The sequence below is a fragment of the Ostrinia furnacalis genome, unplaced genomic scaffold, assembly GCF_004193835.3.
Source record: "Ostrinia furnacalis isolate ACB-3 unplaced genomic scaffold, ASM419383v2 OfSCF0212, whole genome shotgun sequence".
Classification (NCBI taxonomy): domain Eukaryota; kingdom Metazoa; phylum Arthropoda; class Insecta; order Lepidoptera; family Crambidae; genus Ostrinia; species Ostrinia furnacalis.
The window spans coordinates 90,902-110,552 of NW_021130451.1; the positions used below are offsets into that span (position 1 = coordinate 90,902).

Genomic DNA, 19,651 nt, shown 5'->3' on the forward strand with positions numbered 1-19,651 from the left:
TAGCACGAGACCGCGTGGCAGTTTTGAATATATTTCTTTAGTGCCGTGCTAATTTCTAGGTTAATTGTTGCGTTTTGATACATACATATATATTTTATGTCAGGTATATCTTTCCTTGACCAGTCCCCTATAGCAGCTCATTAAAATCGACGCAGCCTTTCTCGATTTTGTTTTATGCACAAGTGTAGATTTTCATTCCTCAAATGCTCATCATCTTCATTTCATTTCGTCCCCGATGAGCACGAAAGCAAAAGACCATGACCCTCTCTAAATTACCAGAGGCAAATGGAGGATTTGGCTTACACTGCTAACGCTATCTGGTCAGATTGTTTGGGGATGCCTTTGGCATATTATGTTATTGAAATCTCGAATGCAATGATGAATAAATGAACAACCAATTAGAATAGGCTAGTTTCCTAAAAAAAATTTTTTAGTCCGTCATGTTTAATATCCAAAAATATTGGACACGTATATTTTTATTTGTCAATCTAACAAATAATTGCATAGTTATGGTGCGTTGAAGTTCCGCGCGGTGTCTCAAAGTGCGCCACTTTTAAGCACTCATTGACGTCACGGGCCTCTTCTTTTGAACTTTGGCGCGCTTTATCTCTTTAAATATTAATTAGTTTGAAAAAGTGAAAAATACGTGTAGAGTATTTTTTGATAAGTTAACTGACAGACTAAACCGCTAGATGGCGGGACGTGGATGTGGGGTCTGACTGCTGCGTGATTGGTGGATTTTGACATATCTGTCAATGTCATGTCAAAAATAACCAATCGTGCAGCATTTGGACCTCGCGTCTACGTACGTATCTGGCGGATTTTTCATTCGCGAAAACCCTCATTGAAACCATTTATTTCCAGATACCCACATCCTGGCGACCCACATTCCTGGAATCGGGCACTTTGGACCTGTTCTTCGAGTTATACCACGCGCTGGGCGGCGGGCCGGCGTCGCTGGCGCTCGCGCTGCTAGTGCAGCTGGCTTCGGTCCGGCGGTCGCTGTTCAGCAACAACGAGCGGGCCAAGTTCCTCAACCGGCTGGCGGCCGGCGTGCTGCGGATACTGGAGAACACGCAGGTGACTGTACCTTTAGACTAAGATTAATACAGCCTACACTGCTAGGACGGACGACCTTCTGGAAGCGCAGCGTGAGACGTCCACTTACAAGGTGGACAGACGACCTCTTAGAAAGCGCAGCTTGGGACGTCCACCTACAAGGTGGACAGACGACCTGTAAAGCGTAGCGTGGTACGTCCACCCATAAGGTGGACAGACGACGTATAAAGCGCAGCGTGGACAGACGACCTATAAAGCTCAGCTTGAGACTTCCATTCACAAGGTGGACAGACGACCACTTAGCAAACGCAGCGTAGACTGTCCATCTACAAGGTGGACAGACGACCTCCTAGAAAGCGCAGCGTGTGACGTCCACCCACAAGGTGGACAGACGACCTCCTGGAAAGCGCAGTGTGTGACGTCCACCCACAAGATGGACAGACGACCTCCTGGAAAACGTAGCTTAGGACGTTCACTCACAAGATGGACAGACGACCTCCTAGAAAGCGCAGCGTGAGACGTCCACCTACAAGATGGACAGACGACCTGGAAAGCGCAGCGTGAGACGTCCACCCACAAGGTGAACAGACGACCTCCTAGAAAGCGCAGCGTGGGACATCCATCTACAAGGTAGACAGCTGACCTGGAAAGCACAAGCGTAAGAAGTCCACCTAAACTACAAGGTGGACGGATGACCTCTTAGAAAGCGCAGCGTGAGACGTCCACCCACAAGGTGAACAGTCCTACTCGCTAGAGTCCGGCTCGCTGGAGCTGTCCTCGCTATAACGCGCTGGGCGGCGGCCGCGTGGCTGGCGCTCGCGCTACTAGTGCAGCTGGCTTCGGTCCGGCGGTCGCTGTTCAGCAACAACGAGCGGGCCAAGTTCCTCAACCGGCTGGCGGCCGGCGTGCTGCGGATACTGGAGAACACGCAGGTGACTGTACCTTTACACTAACATTCATGTAGCCTACACTGCTAGGACGGACGACCTTCTGGAAGCGCAGCGTGAGACATCCACCCACAAGGTGAACAGTCTTACTCGCTAGAGTCCGGCTCGCTGGAGCTGTCCTCGCTATAACGCGCTGGGCGGCGGCCGCGTCGCTGGCGCTCGCGCTACTAGTGCAGCTGGCTTCGGTCCGGCGGTCGCTGTTCAGCAACAACGAGCGGGCCAAGTTCCTCAACCGGCTGGCGGCCGGCGTGCTAAGGATACTGGAGAACACGCAAGTATGATTTTGATCCATATTTAATAATAATATAATATAATATCGTTTATTTCTCACCATAACCGTATACAAACAAGGTTCATTCCAAAACATAATTATGCTAGTTTACAGTAAAATATTGGCTATGGTGGGCTGACACCTGAACTAGGTAATGACACCTGTATCTCAAGTAGTCAGCCCTCCACCTCATAAAAGTTACTGATTTACATTTATTATGTGGGTACGTACACAATTTTAATAATTTAAAACTATTTCGGTAGTAGTCCTCAGTGCAGCGCAGTGTGTGTGTAATGCAGAGATAATGCGTAGTGCATTAGTGTGAGTATCCTAACATGCGCGGGTGATGTACGAAGTAGACGGTAGGTGTCCAGTGATGCGCTCGTTACTACGGCTGCGAGAAAATCAGCACGATGTTTTTAGTGACATGCGTGTGAGCATGATTGTGAGCGCGCGACATGATTTCTTTAGAATAAGACGCAAAATCAAAATAGACTTGCTGCTGGTGGCTTTAGATATTGGAGAACACACAGATAGGATTTTGATCCATATTTCTTTAGAATAAGACGCAAAATCAATGAGCTTCACTGTCGATTGACATGACCTTACACTATAGTGGCGCCATCCTGGTGACTGCAAAAATGCTCTTTGAGAATCATTACTTCGCAGTAACAAGCTCAGCGTAAGACGTCCATCCATACGGTGGCCAGATGACCTTATAAAGGTAGGAAGGCGCTGGATTCAGGCCGCTACCAACCGGTCAATCTGGAAGTCATTGGGGGAGGACTATGTTCAGCAGTGGACGTCCTGTGGCTGAAAAGATGATGATGAATATAGTCTGGTCTACGAGCACGTAGAATTTTGTCCAATAACTCCCAAGCTACTCATCGTCCCATCCTTATCGCTTGCGCGTAATTATGTTGCTATCGCGCTCGCATACTAACTGCGGGCGCCCGTCGCACAGTCGCGACAACAATATAATTACGCGAGAGCGATAAGGATGGGTAGCTTGGGGTCATTGGACAAAATTCTACGTGCTCGGAGACGGGTCTTTAGACATATCCTTTGACCGTGTCTTCAAGATATTGGAGAATAGTAAGCAGGTGATTTTTTTTTTATACTTTTAGAATAAGAAGCAAAATCAATTGAGAAAATGTTGGCATTTTGTAATTTACAGTCCACAGTGAATTTCGACTATGACGTCACGCTATAATGTCATTCAACCACCCAATTTTGTTGCAGGGCCTATCAGACCCCACGAACTACCACGAGTTCTGCCGGCTGCTAGCGCGATTGAAGACCAACTACCAACTTGGTGAGCTCGTCATGGTGGACAACTACCCGCGGCTTATCGAGCTGATCGCCAAGTTCACTGTGCAGAGTTTACAGGTACGTTATTTTATTCTACCCACATCACTCACCTGGTGGAAATATCCATAACGGAGAAACATCCTACTTCCTACCAATATTATAAATGCGAAAGTTTGGATGTCTGGATGTTTGTTACTCTTTCACGCAAAAACTACTGAATGGATTTTGATGAAACTTTACAGTATTATTGTTTATAACCCAGAATAACATATAGGCTATAATTTATGACGATCTGTGAGAAACTAAATTTCACGCAGGTGAAGCCGCGGGCAAAAGCTAGTCTCACATAAAGCAGAGTAAATATAAATGAGTAAGGTCATCTTCATAGAAACGCACCGAGCGCGGTTTGTATGTGAGCGCGCCAATACGTATGCGGCGCGCACGCACACACTGACAAAATTTAGCGTGGATTAGCGGGGTGATTAAGGCGCATACCTACTCTTTTGTATTTACTCTGCTTAAAGTGATGATCAATCAGGCGTGGAAGTGAGCTTCACCCGAAATCCTCAACCACAAAATCAAAATAAATAAAAAAATACTTTGTAAGTAGCCTCGTGGCTCGTACTTTTATACCGGACAGTAATATGAGCCAGTGCTGGTAAGAAGCAGCGCAAGAAACTCAGTCACTATTGTTTTTGATTTTACAAGAAAGAACTGGCTATCTCACAACAATGCTCTTAACATTGTTGTTATGGTGACAGACTTAGGTAAGATGGTAATATAAGATAGAATGTCTTTGAACCTTAAAACTAGCGAATAAGGTTCAAAATGTGGTGGGAACTATATTCCAAAAATGAAATGATTTTGGTTTAATTACAGATCTACCGTAACAATCCGTGGGTCAAAGCTGCGCGAACTATTAAAATGCTAAGCAGCAAATTGTGATTATTTATTTCTCTATTTTAATAAATGGTGTCTATTCACCTTTTTTAATTTTCTTTTCTTTTCCTTCACCCACGGATAGAAACCAAAGAGTAGTTACATATACAGGGTGTCCCAAAAGTAGTGTCAAGCCAAAGCCCAGAGGTAGAACATCACTAGGAACCCGAATCACCGCGACTAGAGATGGGTTTGTAGCCAGCTAGTTTGGATAATAACTGATTATTATCTATTAATAGCCATTATTTGCCATCCATTGGCTATTAACCCTGCTATTAATAGTTTCTTACGTTTTTTCTTCCACCTTTAAAATCAAATCAATATTAAAATCAAATATTACTCAAAGAAACAAAAAAGAACTAAAAAACATCAATGTAATTTATACAGGGTGGAAACGATAAGTGATCTCACTCGATTATTTTTAAACTATACAAGATTTCGAAAAACTGGTTACTGATCCTGAAAGTGCTTCACAAGCTCTTTCAAACGGCACCAATAATAGGTTACAGAATAAACTATAACTATCCCAAAATTCAATGTTTCCAGCTTCCATACTAAATCTATGCCGACGACACGATTTAGAAGTGCAATTTATTTTTTGTTAAATAATAAACTTAAAGAGTCGGTTAAATAAACTCGGAACTTGCATCTTATTTAAAATTATTTGTGAAAAACATTAGTTTTAGGTTTTACTATAAAATTTCCCAGTGATGAGTGCCATGACTGTGATAGTATTAAATGTATGGAAGACGGAAACATTGAATTTTAGGATAGATCCAGTTTATTCTGTAACTTGATATTGATACCGTTGGATAGAGCTTGTGAAGCACTTTAAGGATCAGTTACCAGTTTTACGATATCTTGTGTAGTTTTTAAAATTATGTAACTTTACCAAATGTATGGAAGCTGGAAATATTGAATTTTCGGATAGTTCCAGTTTATTCTGTAATCGTTTATTAGCACCGTTTGAAAGAGCTCGTGAAGCACTTTCAGGATCAGTAACCAGTTTTTCGATATCTTGTATAGTTTAGAAATAATCGGGTGAGATCACTTATCGTTTCCACCCTGTATAAACGNACTTACCCATCTCTAACCGCGACGATAGTTTTCCAGTTATGATTTTTTTTTTACAACACATACCTGTGGGCTTCGGGTTGACACTACTTTTTGGGGCACCCTGTACAAAGGAAGTTGGTCTACAGAAATTAATGACATAATTTTTATTGTATAACAATATAATGGTTTGGAAGCCACATAATACCTGATGGTCATAACAGAAGGATCACTCATTGTCACATAATAAATAGAGACTTTGTATACTAAGCAATATACGTAAATGCAATTCAGTTAGCTCATAAACCTACCTACTACATATTACAAAGGTGACCGATTTTTATGCGTTGCCTTAGCACTGGCCCATTTATTGTCCCAAAGCAGTGATAGGCTTAAAGTAATACTACGCTTTTTAAAAGCTTATAATGCAGAAAATAAATGACTTAAGACTTATATGCCTGCTAGCAAAAGCTTTTTCCTCTGATAAATTAGCTCATCCACCTACAGAGGAGTCTAAAATAACCTATTGATGATGACCAATCCACAACCATTTTAATTTCCAGATGTGGCAATTCGCACCAAATTCAGTACACTACTTGCTATCCCTATGGCAACGGATGGTGGCTTCAGTACCGTATGTGAAAGCTACAGAGCCACATCTACTTGAAACTTACGCGCCGGGCGTCACGGCTGCATACATCGAGTCGCGGCTCAACTCCGTGCCTTGTGTTGTGAGGTGAGTGGTTATTCTTAACGCGATCACAAAACGGTGTCTCTTGAAATTGTTGGGTAAAACTTGTGTAAAAGAGATCAAAGGGGAAGGCCTATGTTCAGCAGTGGACATTCTGAGACCGTTACCAGAAGCAAGAGTCAGGTATTTGCTACAGGTTTTGTATGGGGGTTATAATTATGAGATGGGTTTACGCGCTAGCGCTAAGTGGCGCAAATACAAAGCCTAAAACGGATTCCTTTTAGGGGGATGGACTAGCTAGAGGGATTTCAGGACTACAATATTCTTTTATAGAACTTGTGTGATCAAACAGTCACGTCATTGCTTTACAAAAAGTGTAATGTCAAGCTTTTGACAGTATGTCAATTGACTGATGTGTCAAGTGTCATCAACTAAAGCCCGGTCTGTGAGCACGTAGAATTTTGTCCAATGACCCCAAGCTACCCATCCTTATCGCTCGCGCGTAATTATATTGCTGTCGCGACTGTGCGACGGGCGCCCGCAGTGAGTGTGCGAACGCGACAGCAACAAATTACGCGCGAGCGATAAGGATGGGTAGCTTGGGGTCATTGGACAAAATTCTACGTGCTCGCAGACCAGACTATACAATATTGCTCAACTCTCTTTCCAGGGACGGCCTGGAAGACCCGCTAGACGAGGCGGGCACAGTGCAGCAACAATTGGAGCAGCTGTCGGTGGTGGCTCGCTGCGAGTACGCCAAGAGCTGCCGTCTGCTCGTCGCGCACTTCGACCGCGCGGCCGCCGCCTACAGCGTGCAGCAGAACCCGCAGGAGATACTCGTCTTGCAGGGTAGGCTTATATTCCAACAAGGTTCTGGAGTGGAAAGGGAAAGCGCACAAGGTGGACCGACGACCTCATAAAGGTAGCAGGCCGTAGGAGATACTCGTCTTGCAGGGTATGTAATAAACGTAACGTCATGGGGTGCGATTGGTATCATAGCTCATAAGTGAGTATTAGACTAATTTTTGAAATTCTGGAGTAGAGCGCGTGGAAAGCGCAAAATGTGGACTGACGACCACGCTACAACCCGCAGGAGATACTGGTCTTGCAGGGTAGGCTTATAATAGTCCAACTTAGAGGCAGCAAGGTTTTGGGAGGCGTACAAGGTGGACCAACGACCTCGTAAAGGTAGCAGAAAGGCGCTGGATGCAGGCCGCTACAACCCGCAGGAGATACTGGTCTTGCAGGGTAGGCTTATATTCAGGCGTTTATCCAACATAGAGGCAGCAAGGTTCTTGAGTAGAGCGCGTGGAAAGCGCAAAATGTGGACCGACGACCTCGCTACAACCCGCAGGAGATACTGGTCTTGCATGGTATGTAGGAAACACAGCAACAACTGGAACCATTATGGTATATCTAGGGTCATTTTTCATGGGGGCCTGGCACCTGACTACTACTGGTATCATGGCTCATAGGTGGAGTACTATAAATAGACTCGAGGGAGGGGGGGCACCAGACCATTCTGGAGTGGGCCCCCCCTCCAGCCTACTCTGACCCCCCTCCGGCCTCCTCGGCCCCCCTCCGGCCCCCCTCTGCCCCCTCCAGACCCGTCTCCCACTCCGGCCCCCTCTTGCACCCCCTCTGGCCCCCCTCTGCCCCCTGCGGCCCCCTGGCCCCCTCTGGCCCCCCGTTAGCAGCTGTCAGTGGTGGCTCGCTGCGAGTACGCCAAGAGCTGCCGTCTGCTCGTCGCGCACTTCGACCGCGCGGCCGCCGCCTACAGCGTGCAGCAGAACCCGCAGGAGATACTCGTCTTGCAGGGTAGGCTTATGTTCAGGCGTTTATAAGCATAAGGTGGACCGACGACCGCATAAACGTAGCACGAAGGCGCTGGATGCAGGCCGTAGGAGATACTGGTCTTGCAGGGTAGGCTTATATTCAGGGGTTAATAAGTCCAGGAGTGGAGGCCACATACAGGAAAGCGCACAAGGTGGACCGACGACCGCATAAAGGTAGCACAGGAAGACTGAATACTGGTCTTGCAGGGTAAGTAGGAAACGTAACGTCAGGGGGTGCGCTTGGTATCATAGCTCATGAGTATTATAGATTGTAATTTTATTATAGACCACAAGACCATTCTGGGGTGGGCCCCCCTCCGGCCCCCTCTTGTCCCCCTTCGGGCCCCTATTGGCCCCCTCCGGCCCCCTCTTGTCCCCCTTCAGGCCCCTATTGGCCCCCTCCGGATTTCGGTTTCAAAATCAAAATCAAAAATATTTATTCAGTTTAGACCACAATTGGCACTTATGAGACAGATCAGAGAAACTGTTTCGTACCCCGCTGCCACTAGATTATTGTGGTGAACCTTGATGACAAATCATCATCATCATCTCAGCCATAGGACGTCCACTGCTGAACATAGGCCTCCCCCAATGCTTTCCATGTTACCAGGTTAGTAGCGGCCTGCGTCCAGCGCTTTCCTGCTACCTTTATGATGTCGTCGGTCCACCTTGTGGGTGGACGTCCCACGCTGCGTTTTCCGTTGATGACAAATAATGACAGACAATTAAATTTGTTTTTGTTTACAGGTCAATTAACGTGGCTAGTCTACATCATCGGCGCGGCTATAGGCGGGCGGGCGTCGGTCAACACGTGCGACGAGAACGACGCGATGGACGGAGAGTTGGTCTGCCGCGTGCTGCAGCTCATGGACCTGACGGACTCGCGGCTGGCGTCCGTAAGTCTCGCGTGGTCTCTAAGGCTTCTCGAGGCTTGCGCGGTCTCTAAGGCGTCCGTAAGTCTTGAGCGGTCTCTAAGGCTACTCAAGCCTCGCGTGGTCTCTAAGGCTCCGCAAGTCTCGCGTGGTCTCTAAGGCTCCGCAAGTCTCGCGCGGTCTCTAAGGCTTTTCGAGCATCGCGCGGTCTCTAAAGCTTCTCAAGTCTCGCGTGGTCTCTAAGGCTTCTGAAGTCTCGCGCGGTCTCTAAGGCTCCACAAGTATCGCGCGGTCTCTAAGGCTCCTCAAGTCTCGCGCGGTCTCTAAGGCTCCACAAGTCTCGCGCGGTCTCTAAGGCTTCTCAAGTCTGGGAGTCTAGGAGTGTCTGGCAGTCTCTGGGAGTCTCTGGAAGTCTCGGGGAGTGTCTGGGAGTCTCCGGGAGTCTCTGGTAGTCTCTGGGAGTCTCGGGGAGTTTCTGGTAGTCTCGGGGAGTCTCTGTGAGTCTCCGGGAGTCTCCGGGAGTCTCTGGGAGTCTCGAGGAGTCTCGGGGAGTCTCCGGGATTCTATGGGAGTCTCTGGGAGTCTCTGGTAGTCTCCGGGCGTCTCGGGGAGTCTCTGGGAGTCTACAGGAGTCTCTGGGAGTCTATAGGAGTCTCTTCGAGCTTCGCGCGGTCTCTAAAGCTTCTCAAGCCTTGCGCGGTCTCTAAGGCTTCTGAAGTCTCGCGCGGTCTCTAAGAAGTCTCTGGGAGTCTCGCGGGAAACGAGGCGGTCGTCGGTCAATACGTGCGACGAGAACGACGCGATGGACGGAGAGTTGGTCTGCCGCGTGCTGCAGCTCATGGACCTGACGGACTCGCGGCTGGCGTCCGTAAGTCTCATCATCATCATCATTTCAGCCACAGGACGTCCACTGCTAAACACAGGCCTCCCCCAATGACTTCCATAATGACCGGTTGGTAGGGGCCTGCGTCCAGCGCCTTCCTGCTAAGTAAGTCCGTAAGTGTACAAGTTCGTAACCGCATAGTCCGTAACTCCGTAAGGCTGATTTGCACCACCTAACTTGGACCATAACTTTAACGATAACCGGTGCTTTGTGTATGGAGTTTGACAGATTTTTGATGTTTGTCAAAGTTAAAGTAAGATGGTGCAACCCAGCCTAAGACCTAAGTGCCTACGCTAATGCCTAAAGCCGGTTCCAGACGGGTGTTATGTGTAATGTAAGATTGCATGTAATGTAACACGAATTCTACATGTGGACGGCACTACGAGCATTACATGTAAAGTGCTGCCCATAATATTTCCATTACATTACACGACACATTCCATTCCAGTCTGGTCTGCCGGAACCACACAAAGAAATATTATGAAAATTATAAATAATTTTGAAACTTGTCATTAGTGTAGTGTCGCAATTTTTTTTATTATATTAGTAACTAGCTTTTGCCCGCGGCTTCACCCGCGTGAAATTTAGTTTGTCACAGATCGTCATAAATTATAGCCTATATGTTAATCTGGGTTATAAACAATAATACTTTAAAGTTTCATCAAAATCCGTTCAGTAGTTTTTGCGTGAAAGAGTAACAAACATTCAGACAGCCAGACATCCAAACTTTCGCATTTATAATATTAGTAGGATTATTAATCAAACTGTCTGACTCTTATAATTTCCTTACAGGGCGGCTGCGAGAAACTAGAACTGGCCATGATGTCTTTCTTCGAGCACTTTCGAAAGATCTACGTGGGGGAACAAGTACAGAAGAACAGTAAAGTGTACCGCTGCCTCAGCGAGGTGTTAGGACTTAACGACGAGAGCCAGCTGCTCAGCGTTATTATGAGGAAGATGTGAGTCATTTATGCTATAGGTCTAGCTAAAGTCCGGTCGCCGAGCACGTAGAATTTCCTGCAATGACCCCAAGCTACCCATCCTCATAGCTGGGCACCGTTAATCAAATAGTTAACTTCGTTAATCGTTAAACCGTTAATAAAAAAATTAACTTCGTTAAACGTTAAAACGTTACATTTAGCAAGATTTAACGCAAGTTAACGTTAATCGTTAATCCGTTAACACATGATAAAAAGATGAAAAACCGGCCAAGTGCGTGTCGGAGTCACGCACAAAGGGTTCCGTACCATTGATTTATGAAATTATTTCGTTCAAAACAATTTTCGTTGGTACTTTTTATAGTAATGTACATCATATGTTTTTTTTAGATTTTTCATTTTCTTATTTTAGAAGTTAGAGGGGGGGGGGGNTTGGTACTTTTTATAGTAATGTACATCATATGTTTTTTTTAGATTTTTCATTTTCTTATTTTAGAAGTTAGAGGGGGGGGGGGGGACCAACTTTTTTCCACTTTGGAAGCGTCTGTCACGCAAACTATTCGGTTTAGAAAAAAAGTATTTTAGAAACCTCGATATCATTTTTGAAGACCTATCTATAGATAACCCCACACGTATGTGTTTGATAACGTGCATGCACGCGTGCCCCGACCCTGGTTTTCAGCGGGCGCCTCTCCATCCAACATTTTAAATAAAAAAAAATAACATTAAACAAAACATTGACAAAGAGGGCGCCACTATCTCACTGCACAATAAAAAAGAAGAAAAAAAATAAGGGTTCCTTTTTTTTCCATTTGGCTACGGAACCCTAAAAAGTAATTGTATGCAAGGTTCAAATAATTTCGAAAGCTTGTAGCGCAAACATAAAAGAGGATTAAATTCCGTGCGCAATTTTTTGAGGATTGCTGCCAAAGCAACGATGACCCAAACTTCATAATCCACCAACATTCTAACCTATATTGGGAGCATACGCTGACAAACTTTCAGCTTTTATAAAATGACGTAGGTCTGGTGTTCACCAGCTCTTAGTCTATAGTATCTCAATCTCAGAGACTTGGTTCAATTACAATACAATTTAGCACCAAAGTGCTCGAAAAGACAAATCCAACAAACCCAAACTCGATAAGTTTCCACCGTTTCATTTAGGAATTCCTATGGCCACCTCCTGACTCCATCATAAGGACCCTGGACATCATCTAGTACTAAAGTGCTCGAAAAGATAAATCCAACGAATCCAAATTCGATGCGCCACCTCCTGCCTCCATCATCAGACCAGCTTAATGGTACCATAACATTGCATTTTCATCGTACTTACATAAGTATACCAAATTTCAGCTCAATCGGTTGAGAACTGGTCTTAAATTCAGTTGCAAGATTTGTCCCACACATACTAACAAGTGAAGTCAATATAAAGCTTGTAAATCAAATAAATAAAAAAATACATTTTTATATTGTTTCGTTCTGATTACAAAAACTGTTGTTTTGGGTTCTGGAAGTTCTGGAAGCCCGAACGTACTTGTCAGAACGCGTTTTTCTAGTGTTTTTCAGCGTGGCTGCTGTATCTTTTTGGTAAATAGTAGGTATTGGATTAACGATTAACGGACTTAAGATAATTTAACGGAAGTTAACGAGTCCGTTAACATTTTTTAAAGTTAACTTAAAAGTTAATCCGTTAATAGAAATGTTAACTTCGTTAATTAACGATTAACGGATTAACGAGTTAATGCCCAGCTATGCCCATCCTTATCGCTCGCGCGTAATTATATTGCGCGACTGTGCGACGGGCGCCCGCAGTGTGTGCGAGCTGTCAGCATAAGAAATTTTGACTGACATGTGTCAAAGTAAAAACTGCCTTATTGCGCGAAGATACGGTGCAATCTAGCTTGATGGCGTCTTAGGCAGAGTGTGACACTTGTGAGTGACGTGTGTCAAAGTGAAAACGACCTTGCGCGGTAATACGGTGTAATTGTAATCTAGCCTGATAGCATCGAGCGAGGCGAGCCGCGACTACTTCATCATGTAAAAATTGTGAGTGACATGTGTCAAGGTAAAAACTGCCTTCTTGCGCGGGTTTAAGAGACAATATAAAGACCAGTCTCTACCAAAGCGGAGATGAGACGAAACGAAAGGAGACGTGCGGTTTGGTTATTTCCACCAAATAATTTCTGAGAGTTTATAAAAAGTATCTTTTATAAACAGTTTTTGTTCGATACCGTATCACATAAACTAGTATGTGACGTGACTACCACGGTGGCGCTATGATAAACTTTTATCGACGATTTTCTTTTCTTATGGAGCAAAAATTACAAAATGCCTCTATAAAATTTTATCCCTTTAAAGCGCTTTCAAGCTCTCATACAGAACTCTTAGTGCTATATGAATGTTGTATCAGAGTAAATACAAAGAGTAGGTCATAAAAATTCGGCGCAACTCCCCGCTAATCCACGTTAAATTTTGTCAGTGTGTGCGCATACGTATTGGCGCGCTCACATACAAACCGCGTTCGGTGCGTTTCTATGAAGATGACCTACTCATTTGTATTTACTCTGGTTGTATGCTATTAAGAAATGTTTGTTGCAGTATAACAAACCTAAAGTACTGGGGCGGCAGCGAGCAGATCATAGCGAAGACCCTGGGCCTGCTGAGCGACCTGAGCGGCGGCTACTCCTGCGTCAGGAAGCTGGTGAAGCTGGACGAGACGCAGCTCATGCTGACTCATCACACGGTGAGAAGAAACGGAAACTATTCCCACCACTGCAACTCCTGTGTAGCCAGGATCTACAGCTTGACCGCCATAAAAACCCAGCCAATGAATGGCAAGTTTGTCCCGGGCGAAAGTTAAACTGTCATTGGACCCGCAACAAATTTTCCGTTTATCGTGTACGTTTTTTTTTCGTCGATGGCGTATGTAGTTGTATGAGTGACTTCACACATGACACAGTATTCTGTATACAGTAATACATACATAAAACGTACACGATAAAACGGCCCGGTCCTTTATACACCCTCCCGTCACGATTTCAATTTTCAAATGAAGGGGTGAGTGGAGAAAGGTCTTAACTAACAAAATGAGTTATGAGTGTTTGAAAATGTTAATCTGCTCATACCACATTTGAATCCTGAAATGTATGAATGCTTGTCAGATAACACCTTTGTTAAGGTTAGACACGTAACAAAATTGCGTGTTGAGCTCATTAGTCGATTTTATCATCACTTAAAACCTATGTTCATGCAAAAAGTCGATAAAGATAAAGATAAAGATAAAGATACATTTATTTGTTCAAACATGTGTACATAAGGTGTTAAGTCAGCATTTAAATTAATGGTATCAACATGTCGTACCTTTGCGGTGTACAAATTAAATTAAAAATAAAATATCAATTACAATAATACTGCATAATCAAATCAAATTAAAATTAAAGTCAATGTTGCATAATCAGATTAAATGGAAAAAAATATATATTAAGAAGTAAATCAAAATTTGTCACTTAGGAAGTCCGTCAGATTATAATAACATTTTTCAATTAATAAATTTTTAACCTTCATTTTAAATTCATACAATTCTAATTTTTTTATTGTTAAGGGGATGTTATTGTAAATTCTAGGTGCCATACATAATATACTTTTACTCATAAGAGTTTCGATTCTTCAGTTTTGACAGATAACACCTTTGTCCACTCACCCCTTCAAATATTCAATTCTGTTTGCAGGCGGAGCACTTCCCATTCCTCGGCATCGCGGGCGTGGGCACCGCCGAGATGCGATGCCGGACCATGCTGTACACAGCGCTCGGCCGCCTGCTCATGGTGGAGCTGGGAGAAGACGAGGACACCTTCCACACCTTCATGATGCCCATCACCGGTGAGTACCGCGCCTCGCTCGGCCACCCGGGCGAGCTACCGCGCCTCGCTCGGCCACCCGGGCGAGCTACCGCGCCCCGCTCGGGCACCCAGCTGAGCTACCGCTGAGCTCGGGCTCCCAACTGAGCTACCGCGCTATGCAGCTGCTTGGCGCCGCTGAAATGCAGGGACGTATATTGTAATCTGGGGCGGAGGCGCAAAAGAATGTCTAGGCTTCTACTCGCAATTCGTCACAATAAATTTTGGAGGACACCGCCAGAGAGTTTGCCAATTAAATTCCCATGTAATTCACTGGTCCCCCATGAGTAAGGATTTGCTGATGATAAAAAATATTATTGTCATTCAAGAAGCTTTTTTTATTCCATTCCATTCATATTCGAAATGCGACAGAATAAAAACCAGTGATTTACAATTACTTTTTTTATAGTTTGTTTTTCTTCATCAAAATATAAAGGTAAACTTATCTTTGATACTAATTCTATTCGTATATCCTTCCAGCGGCGATGGAGAGTATAATAGGCTTGCTCGGTCCTCCAGAGAGTCCGTTATTCGCGTCTGAGGACGCCAAGAAGACCCTCATAGGACTAGCAAGAGACTTGCGCGGACTGGCGTTCGCGTTTAACACAAAGACCACTTACATGATGTTGTTTGATTGGATGTGAGTATACAATATGATTATCTACAGGGTGGAAACGATAAGTGATCTCACTCGATTATTTCTAAACTATACAAGATATCAAGAAACTGGTTACTGATCCTGAAAGTGCTTTACGAGCTCTATTCAACGGTACGAATAATAGGTTACAAATAAACTGGATCTATCCAAAAATGCAATGTTTCCGGCTTCCATACATTTAGTAAAATCGCATAATATTAAAAACTATACAAGATATCCAAAACCTGATTACTGACCCTGAAAGTGCTTCACGAGCTCTATCCAACGGTACCAATAATAGGTTACAAAATAAACAGGATCTATCTGAAAATTCAATGTTTCCAGCTCCCATACATTTAGTACTGCCACAGTGATGGCACTCATGTCTTAATAATATTATAGCAAGTAAAGCCTAAAACCAATGTTTTTTATGAATAATTTTAAATACAAATGCAATTTGGAGTTCAATTTAAATGTTTATTATTGAATTAAAAAAATTAACACTTCCAATATTGTAAGGCTGGCATACATTTAGTATGGAGCCTGAAAACATTGAATTTTCTGTAACCTATTCTTGATACCGTTTGAAAGAGCTCGTGAAGCACTTTCAGGATCCATAACCAGTTTTTCGATATCTTGTATAGTTTAGAAATAATCGAGTGAGATCACTTATCGTTTCCACCCTGTATACTACTAATATTATAAAGCGCTAATCTCAGGAACTACTGGTCTGATTTGAAAAACTCTTTTTGTGTTGGATAAAACATTTATCGAGGAAGGCCAGCAGCTAATAGGGGCGGAGCAGTAAAGAAAAATGTTGCAAAAATGGGAAATATCATTCAAACTACATATACTTTCATGCGAAAGAAGTCGCGGGCTCAGCTAATTCCTCTATTAGTTCTGTATTTTTAAGTTGACTAACCGTAAGATATGCATTTGAATAAAATAAAAAATATAATAAATGAAAATGCGTCAGTTTTGTGGTATTTATAAGTAACTTAAAACATTTTATTCATATAGTCCCACGATTCTGAAACGTCAAGTGTCAAAAATTTAAAACTGACAACCCAGAATAGATAGTAGCGCCCCGTTGATAATGTCATAGCTGGGACGGTTCATTGTTGGACATCTAAAGAATATTTACCCAATGTCTCCGTAACTCAGTGTTCATAGCATTCGCCTGACAAGCGAAAGGTCCTGGGTTCAATTCCCACCCGATGCGATAGATTTTTTCAAGTTATAAAGGTATCTTTAGCCGTTACTTGTTAATAGTACAATCCTCTATTACAGGCTTGCATTTAAACTTTGTGTGTACCTAAAACTGTGCTAATAAATTCCAGATACCCATTGTACATAAAAGTGCTCATCCGGGGAATCGAAGTGTGGTTCGCTGAGCCGGCGCTCACCACGCCTGTACTCAAGCTAACCGCCGAGCTCGCTCAGAACAGAAATCAGCGCTTACAACTGGACGTTAGCTCGCCGAACGGAATATTGCTATTCCGAGAGCTATCCAACATTATTTGTGCATACGGTGAGTTACAATCGGTTATAATAAGATAACCAGTTGTAGAACAGAACTCAGTGAGCCACAACCAATCGTAGAACAGGTAACAGTGAGCTACCAGCAGTCTCAGAACAGTAACCAGTGAGCTACAAACACTCGTAGAATAGAAACCAGCGCTTGCAACTGGACGTTAGCTCGCCGGATGGGATATTATTGTTCAGGGAGCTGTCCAACATTATTTGTGCTTACGGTGAGTTATCAAAACTTGTAGAAAAGAATCAGTGAGCTACCAGCAGTCGCAGAACAGTAACCAGTGAGCTATAAATAGTCGTAGAATAGGAACCAGTGAGCTACAAACACTAGATCAGGAACTAGTGAGCTACAAACACTAGATCAGGAACTAGTGAGCTACAAACAGTACCAGCAGTCTTAGAACTGTAACTAGTGAGCTACCAGCAGACTTAGAACTGGAACCAGTGAGCTACCAGCAATATAGGCGATCTTATTGCTAATGAGAACACAGCTGAGATGATGATAATGGTCATAGTGTTGACAATAATGATGATTTCTTAAACTGCTTGACCTGTGGTAGACTGGCAGAGAATGCTACCCGCCATAAGTCCGCTACTTGTACTCATCCATACGTTCAAAATGTATAAATAAATAATTTATTTCATATGTTTGTTTCCGTTGTTCCATAGTACGAGCTTTGCTTAGTTTGGGACTAGAGGCGCAGTGTAAAATATTTGGATATTTATTTATTTTTGAATGTTTTTGTCCCCAGGCAGCAGAATACTGACGGTGGACGTGAGCAAAAAGCAAATGTACGCGATGAAGCTGAAGGGCATATCGTTGTGCTTCTCGATACTGAAGGCAGCGCTCTGTGGGAACTACGCTAATTTTGGGGTGTTCAGGTAAGGCCTATACCGATTCGAAGATGAAAGATGTACGAATCAGCTATAATGATACCAATCGTATCATGATATTTATCATGCAGATGCGCCAGTGAGTACTAATCTGCGCAACTTTTGTCACCCCCTGATGCTTGGCACCCGGGGCGGACCGCCCTACCGACCGACTATAGCTTTCCGACCGCGGCTTCGCCCGCGTGGAATTTTGTCTGTCACAGAAATACGTTACCGCGCGCGTCCCTGTTTTAAAAAACCGAGATAAAACTATCCTATGTCCTTTCCCGGGACTCAAACTATCTCTATGCCAAATTTCATCAAAATCGCTTCAGTGGTTTAGGCGTGAAAGCGTGACAGACAGACAGACAGAGTTACTTTCTCATTTCAATATTAGTATACATAGATTTGTTATTTCACAAATTACAATAGTCGAGCGGCGGCGGGGACCGAACCCGCGTTCCCCGGATCACGAGTCGGCCAGTCCGACCCCTTCACCGTTCGGCTATCGTGGCTTCAAAATTAATTCCATTCTTTTAAATATTTATTTTGGTTGTTTTTGTGAGTGATAAATACGTTGTCTTCCCCAGGTTATATGGTGACGAGGCCTTAGACAACGCACTAAATATGTTTGTGAAGTTATTACTTAGTATACCACAAAGTGATTTACATGTGAGTATGATTTTTATTTATATTTTTGTATCTATCAGTCCGTATCAAAAAAATAATTATGACACTGTTTCCCAAACAGGCTCAAATAATACAGGGTGTTAGGTAAATGGGTATATGAGCCAATACTAGCCCATGTTAACATGGGCATATAAATGGTATGGTGAAGTCAGAAATTTGATATCATCATTTTAATTTTTTTAATTTTCATACAAAATAATTTTTATAAAATCCGATTTGTATGAAAATTAAAATAATTAAAATGAAGATATCAATTTTCTGACTTCACCTTACCATTTATATGACCATTGACCATGTTAACATGGGCTAGTGTTGGCTCATATACCCATTTACCTAACACCCTGTATAAATAGGGAAACCTGTTATTGACCATACCTCTATTAACTTGTGAACCCGGCGAACTTCGTACCGTTCTGGTTGTCATTGATATGGTACGACACCGCGGACTACCTATAGTTTGTTAGATACATTACCTTTCTTTTTTTTGGGTGGCCGGTTAAAAAATTTACTATATTTTAAACCAGGGTGTCAGTTACATTCTAAAATTCATCAAAACTTGTCCATCCTTTTTTGAGTTATAAATGGTGGTCTAGCTAGCGCATAATCTTAACCAGAGTAAATACAAATGAGTAGGTCATCTTCATAGAAACGCACCAAGCGCGGTTTGTATGTGAGCGTCAATACGTATAAATTTAGCGTGGATTAGCGGGGTGTTGGTTTTGCGCCGAATTTTGTCAGTGTGTGCGTGCGCGCCGCATACGTGTTGGCGCGCTCACATACAAACCGCGCTCGGTGCGTTTCTATGAAGATGACCTACTCATTTGTATTTACTCTGTCTTAACTGAGTCAGTGCCTGAGAAATCGGAGTGTCACGGGAGGGGTGGAACATATGACGTCACAAAACACCCTCCCGTGCCGTTGCCTGAGGCATGGCTAAGTTATGCATTAGGCCCAGAACAGACGGTGAAACGCAACTGCAACGAAACTGCGTCGGCCGTTTGGTGTAGTGGTTCGAAACGGACTACTATTCCGGAGGTTGCGGGTTCGATTCCCGCACAGTACAAACATTTGTGTGCATGAACATATTTGTTTGTATTGGACTGGGTCTTTTCTATGTATAATATGTATTTACAAAAAAAAAAAAGTATTTAAGTATGTTTATATCCGTTGTCTAGTACCCATAGTACAAGCTTTGCTTAGTTTGGGACTAGAAGCGCAGT

General features: G+C 43.6%; 1 protein-coding gene across 14 annotated transcripts in view; it reads left to right on the plus strand.

Moving 5' to 3' along the window:
• Ranbp16 (Ran-binding protein 16) overlaps positions 1 to 19,651 on the plus strand; it is a 37,354-nt gene that overhangs the window by 10,852 nt on the left and 6,851 nt on the right. For 6 of the 14 annotated variants that reach the window (XM_028309510.1, XM_028309502.1, XM_028309476.1 and 3 more), the window contains 14 exons: positions 865 to 1,080; positions 3,520 to 3,666; positions 6,144 to 6,316; positions 6,942 to 7,008; positions 7,978 to 8,089; positions 8,854 to 8,951; positions 9,796 to 9,846; positions 10,654 to 10,820; positions 13,398 to 13,542; positions 14,528 to 14,678; positions 15,176 to 15,335; positions 16,673 to 16,863; positions 17,621 to 17,750; positions 18,332 to 18,413. In XM_028309510.1, coding sequence (XP_028165311.1) covers positions 865 to 1,080; positions 3,520 to 3,666; positions 6,144 to 6,316; positions 6,942 to 7,008; positions 7,978 to 8,089; positions 8,854 to 8,951; positions 9,796 to 9,846; positions 10,654 to 10,820; positions 13,398 to 13,542; positions 14,528 to 14,678; positions 15,176 to 15,335; positions 16,673 to 16,863; positions 17,621 to 17,750; positions 18,332 to 18,413 — 1,890 coding nt within the window. Of the gene's footprint in view, positions 1 to 864; positions 1,081 to 3,519; positions 3,667 to 6,143; positions 6,317 to 6,941; positions 7,121 to 7,977; positions 8,090 to 8,853; positions 9,003 to 9,795; positions 9,847 to 10,653; positions 10,821 to 13,397; positions 13,543 to 14,527; positions 14,679 to 15,175; positions 15,336 to 16,672; positions 16,864 to 17,038; positions 17,087 to 17,620; positions 17,751 to 18,331; positions 18,414 to 19,651 lie in introns of all 14 variants that reach the window. The other 8 variants (XM_028309520.1, XM_028309486.1, XM_028309472.1 and 5 more) reach the window with 5 other exon arrangements.